The 12500-nt window shown below is 41.0% G+C and overlaps 1 protein-coding gene across 1 annotated transcript in view; it reads left to right on the top strand.

Annotated features, from left to right (window-relative positions):
• Window positions 1-10113, top strand: part of LOC123509104 (sphingomyelin phosphodiesterase 5-like) — a 15997-nt gene extending 5884 nt beyond the window's left edge. The window contains exons 4-10 of the mRNA XM_045263244.1: window positions 3359-3476; window positions 5285-5429; window positions 5540-5652; window positions 6958-7032; window positions 7829-7982; window positions 8517-8726; window positions 9981-10113. Coding sequence (XP_045119179.1) covers window positions 3359-3476; window positions 5285-5429; window positions 5540-5652; window positions 6958-7032; window positions 7829-7982; window positions 8517-8686 — 775 coding nt within the window. The 3' untranslated portion in view covers window positions 8687-8726; window positions 9981-10113. The remainder of the gene's footprint in view (window positions 1-3358; window positions 3477-5284; window positions 5430-5539; window positions 5653-6957; window positions 7033-7828; window positions 7983-8516; window positions 8727-9980) is intronic.
• The last annotated feature ends 2387 nt before the right edge of the window (window positions 10114-12500 follow it).

Here is a 12500-nt window from a genome sequence, read left to right as displayed (position 1 = left end):
TCTGTGTCTCCACCTTCCTACCACTTCACTGCATTTAAGAGGGACCTTTCAACACATTTGTCCCTTCATTGTGGCTAACTCTTAATTTCTTAGGGAACTGGCAATATAGCCTCTTCAGTAGCATGAAATGTATTTAAATTCCTTGTGGTGACTATTTGGTGATTTTGTACAGCTTCAGAAACTCATGTGGGGGATTAAAATAATGAAGACTGTGGCCATTAATCTTCTGCCCTCCATACACCCTTCCTAATGTCAATAAAATGGTCTAATGGTACACAAATCTCAAGGTAAAAATGTGTCCCAGTATTGAAGGGGTTAAAATAGTGAAGACTGTGGCCATTAATCTTCTGCCCTCCATACACCCTTCCTAATGTCAATAAAATGGTCTAATGGTACACAAATCTCAAGGTAAAAATGTGTCCCAGTACTGAAGGGGTTAAAATAGTGAAGACTGTGGCCATTAATCTTCTGCCCTCCATACACCCTTCCTAATGTCAATAAAATGGTCTAATGGTACACAAATCTCAAGGTAAAAATGTGTCCCAGTATTGAAGGGGTTAATGGGATAGCATAGACTTCAGACACATAAAAATCGTCAGGAAAGTCAATTTGAGTTTTCGCCATTATAGGGTAGCTAGATGCATTGCCGTTGCCAGACGCGTGTTCATTTTGGATTTTGCGAACATTTAAATGCCCAGCGGGGCATTTAAATGGATCAGCTGACTGGGAGTGTTGCCATATCATATAGTGAAGATTTTCTTTTCATTTTTTTTTTTCTCGTTTTGTGTCTTGCTATCGAAACCCAAAGTTATTCTGGTTGGTGTACGATACCTTGGGCTTGTCTGAGGGACGCTGGCTTGAACGTGATCCGTGAGGAAGGTACACGCATAACATAACATAACATAACAAAAATAATATTATAACAAAGGGCCACCAGGGCCCATCCAGGTTATCCTGTATGAGTCACACAGCGACCTTGTCATCAGTACTTAAAGATACACTTACAAGTACACAATACATTATATACTAATTGTAAATATTTGGCCCATTAACAGGGGTAAGTCCTGCAGTGAATTCCTCTACAATCTGTGGTCCCCATACATGGGGATCATGTCTTGTTTAACTATAGTAAATTTCTTATAAAAACTATCATGCAGCGCTATACATAATTATAAATCTAATAAATTTAAGTGCTTATCAAATCCGTTTTTAAACATTGTCAAACTAGTGCTATTTACAACCCTCTCTGGCAATGCATTCCAGAAGTCTACCACCCTATGACTAAAGAAATATTTTCTTTTATCTAACCTGCAGCCTTGCTTTCTAATCTTCCTGCCATGATTTGTAGTCCTACTTCCCTCCTCTAAGGTAAAGAAAGATCTCACATCTATGTAGTTTGTATCTGAGAACATTTTAAATAACTCTATCATATCCCCTCTTATACATCTCCTCTCAAATGAAAACATGTTTAATTCCTTTAATCTATCTCTATACTATACTAGTATACTCCAGGCGCATGTGACGCTTGTGATCACATTGTGTTTCTCGTGTTGTTTACCTACAAAATGCCTAAATTATTGCATACAACACTAAACACACGTGTGAGCATGTCCAGGATTGCTTCTATCTACAATCCACTCAAACCAAACGACAGGAGAGAGGAGAGAATCGAGTCTCCTTCCACCACCACCAGCACCACACCACCACCACACCACCACCACCACCACCACCAGCAGCTGTTGGTTGCTTCCTCATTCAGTTGCAGCAATAGTTTGTTGGGTAATGTTGAATGTGAGTTGTGGTGCATTGAGGAAGAGGCTAGTGGTTAATACACTACCTGTTCTAACACCAACAACTCATCACAGTGGAATGACAAGCAGCAGTTCTCTCAATGATATTGCCAACAAAACCATTGCGAGCACTGCTGCTCCACTACACACACTCACACTACACTTGCTTTTGTTGGCAATATCATTGAGAGAACTGCTGCTTGTCATTCCACTGTGATGAGTTGTTGGTGTTAGAACAGGTAGTGTATTAACCACTAGCCTCTTCCTCAATGCACCACAACTCACATTCAACATTACCCAACAAACTATTGCTGCAACTGGACGAGGAAGCAACCAACAGCTGGTGGTGGTGGTGGTGGTGTGGTGGTCGTGTTGGTGGTGGTGGAAGGAGACTCAATTCTCTCCTCTCTCCTGTCGTTTGGTTTGAGTGGATTGTAGAAAGAAGCAATCCTGGACATGGTCGCACGTGTGTTTAGTGTTGTACGCGATAGTTTAGGCATGTTGTGGGTATGAAGCACCTCATGGGTCGTGTGGAAGAGCCTGAACCTCCTAAGATTGATTTGCATAAAGCTTATTGTATGATATGGCAACATTTCCCATTTTTTCAATTGCCGTCACAGAAAAATGTTTTGGTTACTGATACCATAATTACTGTATCTTTTTTATTATTTACCCAATTTCAAATCGGTTTGTTTTTCTGGAAACTACATTAAAAGACCTATAAAATATATTAAGTAAAGTTTATTGAGAAATGGATTGTTGTAGGAGTGAATCCTAGCCAAACTTTGAGAGGCGTTTTCTCAAGAATGTATTTTTGATGCCTATTGATGCCTCTATCAGTAACTACATCTTTCATTCTTAACTCATTTTTATTGTGTTAATTTTTGTTTGCAGAGTAGTCATGGTGTGTAGAGGATTTCTGTACGATTAATTAATTATATATAAAAAAAAATACGGTTTACATGAAATTAAATTGAAAGATTTTTTCATTTTTTTCATATTTTTACAATTTGTATATCGAAAAAAAGACAAAACATTTTTTTCAACTTTGATGAGTTTGTTTGATAGACATGGAAGTCCTCTTTAAAATGATGCTTGAAAATACACACTGGATGACCAAAACTAATACAATAGATGCTATTAAAAAACAACAACAACAACAACAACAACATATTAATAATCAAAATTTCTTAGAATTAGATATGGCTCATGTGTATGGTAGCTTTGACATTTTGATTAAGTTTCATTAAATTCCATCCATTTTCGTTCATGATTCATCAAACTGTACGCAGTCCCCTTCATGCTTTCCCTCCCACACTCTTGAGGGAAACCGTGATGGAAAATAAAAATGCTGAAAAAAATGCCCAATGATCGCTGAGAAATGGCCAGTAATATGGGAAATGTCCAAAAATAAATGAGAAATGCCCAATGTACATCAAAATTGTTTAATGATATGAAAAACTGTATGCATTCCCCTTAACCTTCCCTAACCTAACCTCACCTTCCTAACCATTTCTCCCACCATTCCCTGCCACCACTAACTGCCCCCTGCCTCCCCTGTGCTGTAGTAATGTGTTGTGGCGCACGAAGGAGATCGGGTCGCGCCTTCTGCGGCAAGACTGTGGCCTCAACCTACACCTCAACCTTAAGCCCCCAGTCAGCAGGGAAGACGTGGTAGTGACGCAGGTGTGTGTGTGTGTGTGTGTGTGTGTGTGTGAGCTCATAGTATCCTGTCTCCATATCTCCATTTATCTAGTTTTTCTTTAAAGTTATGCACACTATATGCTGTGACAATTTCCATATCCAATGCATTCCATTTTTCCAGCGTTCTGTGTGGAAAACTGTATTTTGCAATATCCTTGACACACTGCCTCATCCTGATCTTCCTTCCATGTCCTCTTGTCCTTCCATGTGTGTGTGTGTGTGTGTGTGTGTGTGTGAGTGTTTTGCAATATCCTTGACACACTGCCTCATCCTGATCTTCCTTCCATGTCCTCTTGTCCTTCCATGTTGTTGTGTCCCCAGCGCCAGGTCTTCCTTGTCTATCTTTTCAGTGCCATTGACTATCTTGTACATTGTTGTTAGGTCCCCTCGTTCTCTTCTGCACTGTAATGTTGGCAGTCCCATTTCCTTCAGTCGTTCTTCATATGTGAGGTCCTTTAGTCCCATTTCCTTCAGTCGTTCTTCATATGTGAGGTCCTTTAGTCCCATTTCCTTCAGTCGTTCTTCATATGTGAGGTCCTTTAGTCCCATTTCCTTCAGTCGTTCTTCATGTGTGAGGTCCTTTAGTCCCATTTCCTTCAGTCGTTCTTCATATGTGAGGTCCTTTAGTCCCATTTCCTTCAGTCGTTCTTCATATGTGAGGTCCTTTAGTCCCATTTCCTTCAGTCGTTCTTCATATGTGAGGTCCTTTAGTCCCATTTCCTTCAGTCGTTCTTCATATGTGAGGTCCTTTAGTCCCATTTCCTTCAGTCGTTCTTCATATGTGAGGTCCTTTAGTCCCATTTCCTTCAGTCGTTCTTCATATGTGAGGTCCTTTAGTCCCATTTCCTTCAGTCGTTCTTCATATGTGAGGTCCTTTAGTCCCATTTCCTTCAGTCGTTCTTCATATGTGAGGTCCTTTAGTTCTGGCACCATCCTTGTAGCAATGTTCTGTATCCTTTCCAATCTTCTTGTATCCTTTCTAGAGGTGTCAGACCACACCACTGCTGCATATTCCAGCCTTGGGTGTATCTTGCTTGGAGTGACTTTTTTCGTCATATCTTTGTCCATGTAATGAAATGCCACTCTTATATTAGTCAACATCTTCTCAACCCTAACATTTTTACCTCAGTCCCCCATTAAAAGAGTAGAATTAGACCCGTTTTCTGTGGTTCCTCCAACTTAACCCTAACATTTTTACCTTAGTCTCCCATTAAAAGTAGAATTTAACCCAGTTTTTATGATTTTTCTTCCTTAATCTTACGGTTTTACCTCAGTTTCCCCGTGAAAACTAAAACTAGACCCGGTTTTCTATAGTCCTTGATCCAGTTTTCTATGGTTTCCAGCAAAACATCACATTTTTACCTCAGTCCCCATGAAAAGTAGAATTGGACCCAGTTTTCTTTGATTCCTCCTGCTCAACATCATATTTTTGCCTCAGTCACCCATGGAAAGAGTAGAATTGGACCCCGTTTTCTATGGTTCCTCTCATTTTAACATAGAAACTTACAATTTTTCCTTATTTTTACCTCAGTCCCCTATGAAAACAGTAATTAGACCCCGTTTTCTATAGTTCCTCTCATTTTAACATAGAAACTTACAATTTTTCCTTATTTTTACCTCAGTGCCCTATGAAAATCAGCAATAAGATCCCATTTTCTATAGTTCCTCTCATTTTAACATAGAAACTTACAATTTTTCCTTATTTTTACCTCAGTCCCCCATGAAAAGCAGCAATAAGATCCCATTTTCTATAGTTGACGCATTGCTGTGTGGTTGGTTCCCTTCTGCAGCTTCCGGAGGTGGACGTGTTTCTGCTGCAGGAGGTGGTGGAGCGGTGGCAGGGGCGGGAGATGGTGGGGCTGCTGGGGGCGCGGTACCCTCACTGCCTCTATGATGTGGGTGTTCACTGTTCAAAAAGTAACAAGTTCTTCTGTGGTAAGTGTGACTACTACTATTACTACTACTACAACAGTGACGATAATAAAATAGTAGTAGTAGCAGTAATAGTCTCTCTCTCTCTCTCTCTCTGCCCCCATCCCCTCCAGGAAGCGGGCTGTTCTTGGCATCGAAGTACCCAATATTGGATGCAGAGTTTCACCCCTACACACACTTCTCTCACTACGGCTGTCTGGTGGGCCTCGGCGTGCTGCTGGCCAAGGTGGGACTGTAAACACGCTACATGCACTCAAAACACGATAAATGCTCTCAAAACACGTCAAATGCTCAGAAAACACGATAAATGCTCTCAAAACACGGTAAACGCACTCAAAACACCCACTCAAAACACGATAAACTTATTCTAAACACGTCAAATGCACTCAAAACACGTCAAATGCTCTCAAAACACGTCAAATGCTCTCAAAACATGTCAAATGCTCTCAAAACACGTCAAAAGCACTCAAAACACGTCAAATGCTCTCAAAACACGATAAATGCACTCAAAACACGATAAACGCACTCAAAACACCCACTCAAAACACGATAAACTTATTCTAAACACGTCAAATGCTCTCAAAACACGATAAATGCTCTGAAAACACGTCAAATGCTCTCAAAACACGATAAACGCACTCAAAACACCCACTCAAAACACGATAAACTTATTCTAAACACGTCAAATGCACTCAAAACACGTCAAACACACTCAAAACATGTCAAATGCACTCAAAACACGATAAACGCACTCAAAACACGTCAAATGCTCTCAAAACACGATAAATGCTCTCAAAACACGTCAAATGCTCTCAAAACACGTCAAAAGCACTCAAATCACGTCAAGTGCTCTTAAAACACGATAAACGCACTCAAAACACCCACTCAAAACACGATAAACTTATTCTAAACACGTCAAATGCACTCAAAACACGTCAAATGCACTCAAAACACGTCAAATGCTCTCAAAACACGTCAAATGCTCTCAAAACACGATAAATGCACTCAAAACGCGTCAAATGCACTCAAAACACGATAAACGCACTCAAAACACTCCAAACGCACTCAAAACACTCCAAACGCATTCAAAACTCGCTAAACGCACTCAAAACACGCTAAATATCCATAAAATTGTGTGTGTGTGTGTGTGTGTGTGTGTGTGTGTGTGTGTAGTAGTAGTAGTAGTAGTAGTAGTAGTAGTAGTAAAATAGTAGTAGTAGTAGTAGTTGTTGTTGTTGTTGTTGTTGTTGTAGTAGTAGTAGTAGTAGTAGTTGTAGTAGTGAGTAGTAGTAGTTGTAGTAGTAGTAGTAGTAGTAGTAGTAGTAGTAGTAGTAGTAGTAGCAACAGTAGCAGTAGTAGTAGTAGTAGTAGTAGTAGTAGTAGTAGTAGTAGTGGTAGCAGTAGTAGCAGTAGAAGTAGCAGTATATGCAGTAGTAGCAGTAGCAGTATATGTAGTAGTAGTAGTAGTAGTAGTAGTAGTAGTAGTAGTAGTAGTAGTAGTGAGCAATAGTACATGAGTGTGTTCCTACAGCTTGACTTGGGTGGAATGGTGAGAGGCGGCAAGGAGGTGAGGGCTGTGGGCTACGTCGCTAACACACACACGCAGGTTAGGAAGGTGGTCTTGTTGTTGTTGTTGTTGTTGTTGTTGTTGTTTCTGTAATTATCTCATATTTCGTCTTTTTCTTGTTCTTCTTCTTCTTCTTCTTGTTCTTCTTCTTGTTCTTCTTCTTCTTCTTCTCCTTCTCCTTCTCCTCCTCGTCCTCGTCCTCCTTGGTTCTTCTTTTTTCTTCTTCTTCTTCTTCTTCTTCTTCTTCTTCTTCTTCTTCTTCTTCTTCTTCTTCTTCTTCTTCTTCTTCTTCTTCTTCTTCTTCTTCTTCTTCTTCTTCTTCTTCTTCTTCTTCTTCATTTGTTTATTTGTGAAAGCGTAATAAATAATAACAATAACAACAACAATGTCTATTTTTTTTTCAATGAGAATGATAAAAAAAAATAATAATAATAGTAATGATAATAATAATAATGATAGTAATAAGGCAAACTATTAATAAAAATTCTCTCTCTCTCTCTCTCTCTCTCTCTCTCTCTCTCTCTCTCTCTCTCTCTCTCTCTCATCTTTTTTTTTCTTCCTTCTTCCTTCTTTATCATCTTTTTCTTTTACTTCTTCCTTCCTTCCTTCCTTCTTTCATTCACTTATTCGTTCTTCCTTTCTTCTTTTTCTCCTTCGTTTTGTTGTTTTTCTTTTTTTTTTCATCTGTCTCTCTATCATTCTCCTTCCTTCCTTCATTCATTCCTTCCTTCCTTCCTCCTCTCCATCATTCCTATCTACCTCAATTCCCTTCCTAACACATCCTACTCCTTATCTCACCACACACACACACACACACACACACACACACACACAGGCATACCAAGGCAACGACAATATCATTAGCCGTCAACTTAGCGAGGCGTCAGAGCGGTTCCAACACTACATACAGCAGACTCTGGACAAGCGCCGCGAAGTCCTCTTGTTTGGTGTGCTAGGCGGCGATTTTAATGCTGATAATATTTCTGAAGGTAAGGTGTGTAAGGTGTGACGGGGAGAGAGAGAGAGAGAGGGTGGGTGAGTGGGAGATGGTGCTGGGTTGGGCTGGGTTGGGTTGGGTTGGGTTGGGTTGAGGAGAGATCGGGTGTTGGGTGTGAGAGATTGACGGGGTTAGGAAGGGTAGGAGAGAGAGAGAGAGAGGGTAAGGAGAGAGAGAGAGAGAGAGAGAGAGAGAGTAAGGTAGGGTAAGAGATTTTTTCTCTCTCTCTCTCTCTCTCTCTCTCTCTCTCTCTCTCTCTCTCTCTCATTTCTCTCCATTTTCTCTATTTTTCTCTAATCTCTCTCTCTCTCTCTCTCTCTCTCTCTCTCTCTCTCTCTCTCTCTCTCTCTCTCTCTCTCTCTCTCTCTCTCTCTCTCTCTCTCTCTCTCAAAAGAAAACGAAATACAAACCAGCCTTCGTTTTCTTTCTCAAATTCAAGGAGCCACTAAACTAACCTAACCCAACCTAACTTCAGTCCAAAGAAAACGAGGATTAACTTCACCAACTGTAACTTCACCCACTCCAGGAGACGAGGCGGTACAGAAACACCCCTTGTGGTCTCAGTTTGTGGACCCGTGCCAGTGTGGGCCGGGGGTGGACCAAGCGTGGGCCATAGGTACGGAACACAGGCAGAAACAGCTTCATCACCTAGCAATTCGTCACCCGTCAACTTTCCGGTCCATTCTTGTTGGATGATGTAACGCGCAGACACTTCATCCTGGACGCTGATGTGAAGGTGTGTGTGTGGGCGCTTGGTTAAGTGTGTGCGGTGTTTAGAAGTGTGTTTTGAAGGGTGTTTTGATGGTTCCAGTGGTAGTTTGACAGTTTAACAGGCTGCAGTGGAAGTTATTGGTGTTTTGAAGGGTGTTTTGATGGTTCCAGTGGTAGTTTGACAAGACTTAATGATCATTTAGAGGAGTTAAGATGGAAATGAATGGAATTTTTCAATAGTCCTTTCACCTTTAAGAAGTCAACAGATCACGCAGGGACGCCACAGAACGCCTCACTTCTGATCCCTCTCTATGGTTTGTGATTGGTGCAGAGAAAACTTAGTAGTGTTCAATGCCTCAAAAACTCAATTCCTCCATCTATCAACTCCACACAACCTTCCAGTCGATAATCTAAAATTCTGTAGTATCAGTAATAGTAGTAGCATTAATAGTAGTTGTAGTAATAACTTAGTAGTAGTAGTAGTGAATATCCTCGGTCTGTCCTTCACTCATACTGTCCTTCACTGCAAACTTCACATCTCATCTCTTGCTAAAACACCTTCTATGAAGTTAGGCGTTCTGCAGTGTCTTCGCCAGTTTTTCCCGCCCCTCCAACAGCTAACTCTGTACAAGGACCTGATCCGCCCCTGTGATTAGTACTCTTGGCATGTTTGGGGTGGTTCCAGTCACACAGTTTTATTAGATAGGGTGGAATCAAAAGCTTTTCGTGTCATCAACTCCCCTCCTCTGACTGACTGTCTTCAGCCTCTTTCTCACCAGAATGTTGCATCTCTTGCTATCTTTTATCGCTATTTTCATGCTAACTGCTCTATTAACGTTCCTAACTGCATGCCTCCCCTTCTCCCTCCTCCCTCCTCCCCCACCCTCGCTGCACAAGGCTTTCTTCTTCCTTTCATCCCTATTTTGTCCATCCTTCTAATACAAGAGTTAACCAGTACTCTCAATCCTTCACACCTTTCTCTGGCACACTCTGGAACTCCCTGCCTGCTTCTGTGTCTCCACCTTCCTTCACTGCATTTAAGAGGGACCTTTCAACACATTTGTCCCTTCATTGTGGCTGACTCTCTCGGAGCTGCAAGGGAACTGGCAACTAAGTGGTCCTTTTTTTATTCATTCTTTCTTTTATTTCTATTTATATATTTGTTTATTTATTTTGCTCTAGGCCAGCATTCCCCTCACATAAAACAACAAACACTACTACTACTACTACTACTACTACTACTACTACTGACCTAACCTAACCCAACCCAACCCCACAGACACAAACACTGGAATTAATGAGAGTTCGGCCGCGGGTGGACAGCGCGGGCCGTGTGGTAGCGACGCCCGAAGGTGGGAGGCGCCGAATCGACCGTCTGGCAGCGCTGCGTGGCGGGAAGATGTCTCCTGCTAGCTACTGGTTCAGCACTGTCATAGCCGGCCTCACTGACCATGTCCCCGTTGTCATGATGCTGCAGGAGGAGGAGGAGAAGGAGGAGGAGGAGGAGGAGGAGGAGGAAGAGGGTGTAGGAGGAGGAGGAAGAAGATTTGGAGAGAAAAAGAAAGAGCGCGTTTCGTTTTTCAGGGATAGAAGAGGAGGAGGAGGAAGAAGAGGAAGGTTTAGAAAAAAAAAAAGAGGGAAGAAGAAGAGGAGGAGGAGGAAGAAGGAAGAAGATTTTAGTAGAGAGAAATGGAGGAGGAAGAGGAAGAGAGGATAGAAAAACACGAATAAGAGGAGGAGGAGGAGGAGGAGGAAGAGGGGAGAGAAGAGCTTAGAGAGAGAGAGAGAGAGAGAGAGAGAGGAAGAGGAAGAGGAGGAGGAGGAAAGTTGATATAGAGAAGAAGAAGAGAGATGGGAGAAGAAGTAGGAGGAGGAGGAGGAAGAAGAAGAAGAGGAGGAGGAATGAAAGAAGTAAAAAGGAGGAGGAGGAAGAAATTTAAAGAAGAAAAAATCTCTCTCTCTCTCTCTCTCTCTCTCTCTCTCTCTCTCTCTCTCTCTCTCTCTCTCTCTCTCTCTCTCTCTCTCTCTCTCTCTCTCTCTCTCTCTCTCTCTCTCTCTCTACTAGCAAAAATCTATTATCTTTATTTTCTAACAAACATTTATAACAGGAACAAATAAGATGAAGAACTTAAGGAAATTGGTTTATCTGTATGTATGTATGTATGTGTGAGTGAGTGAGTGAGAGTGAGTGAGAGAGAGTGAGAGTGGGGAGTTAGTAGGCAACCGATTGAAGTGAGAGAAAGTTCATTAGAGAGATCATTCAAGGGAGAATCACGTGAGGACAAAGTGAGAGAGTGAAAGTGAGAGAGAGAGAGTGGGGATAAGTAGGCAACCAATCTGAACGCGGAAAACGGGAAAATGAGCAGAATTGAACACAGAATCACGTGAGAACAGAGAGAGAGAGTAAAAGTGTATGTATGAATGTATATGTGTGCGTGTGTGTGTGTGTGTGTGTGTGTGTGTGTGTGTGTGTGTGTGTGTGTGTGCATTGTTTATCTCGCCTTCTTCCTATATCAAGAACAAAATTAAAAGGTTATTATAAAGAAAAATAAAAGAAATTTACATATATTTTGGTGTAATATATTTTAAGCTCGTATTGTTTGTGTGTGTGTGTGCGTGTGTGTGTGTGTGTGTGTGTGTGTTTGTTTATCTGTCTATCCCACCGCTGGCACCATCTGTTGTAAGAGAGAGAGAGAGAGAGAGTGTGTGTGTGTGTGTGTGTAAATTCGTCTCTATGTATGTTTTTTTTTTTTTTTCTAAAGGAATTTATTTTATTATTATTATTATTATTATTATTATTATTATTATTATTATTATTATTATTATTGTTATTGTTATTACTTTTGCCATTGTTAGTAATGAAATAAACATTGTTAGTTTATTGTTAGTTTTCGATCCAATTTTGATAGTAGTCGTAGTAGTGGTAGGAGGCAGTAGTGGTAGTAGTAGAAGGCGTAGTAGTAGTAGAAATAGTAGTAGTAGTAATAATAGCATTAATAGTAGTAGTAGCAATAATATAATAATAATAACAACAATAACAATAATAATAACACTAACTAACACTAAACCAACAAAAAAAGACAATGCGTACAACAATAACAAATCAACTATTACCATTATTATCACCACTACTATTACCACCACCACTACTACTACCACCATTATAATCTCTACTGCAACGTAAATTATAACAACACTAGCGATCAAAGGCGTCGCATTTAAAGAACCACGTCTGTCAGGCAGTGGCGGTACATATATAGCGCCTTACGTAAAATATAACAACACTAGCGATCAAAGGCGTCGCATTTAAAGAACCACGTCTGTCAGGCAGTGGCGGTACATATATAGCGCCTTACGTAAAATATAACAACACTAGCGATCAAAAGCGTCGCATTTTAAGAACCACGTCTGTCAGGCAGTGGCGGTACATATATAGCGCCTTACGTAAAATATAACACTAGCGATCAAAGGCGTCGCATTTAAAGAACCACGTCTGTCAGGCAGTGGCGGTACATATATAGCGCCTTACGTAAAATATAACAACACTAGCGATCAAAGGCGTCGCATTTAAAGAACCACGTCTGTCAGGCAGTGGCGGTACATATATAGCGCCTTACGTAAAATATAACAACACCAGCGATCAAAGGCGTCGCATTTAAAGAACCACGTCTGTCAGGCAGTGGCGGTACATATATAGCGCCTTACGTAAAATATAACAACACTAGCGATCAAAGGCGTCGCATTTAAAGAACCACGTCTGTCAGGCAGTGGCGGTACATAGCAGTGGCGGTACAAATAT

Source organism: Portunus trituberculatus, chromosome 26, assembly GCF_017591435.1.
Source record: "Portunus trituberculatus isolate SZX2019 chromosome 26, ASM1759143v1, whole genome shotgun sequence".
Lineage (NCBI taxonomy): Eukaryota > Metazoa > Arthropoda > Malacostraca > Decapoda > Portunidae > Portunus > Portunus trituberculatus.
The sequence above is the reverse complement of the archived record's forward strand: the minus strand, read 5'-3'. Positions and strand labels throughout refer to the sequence as shown.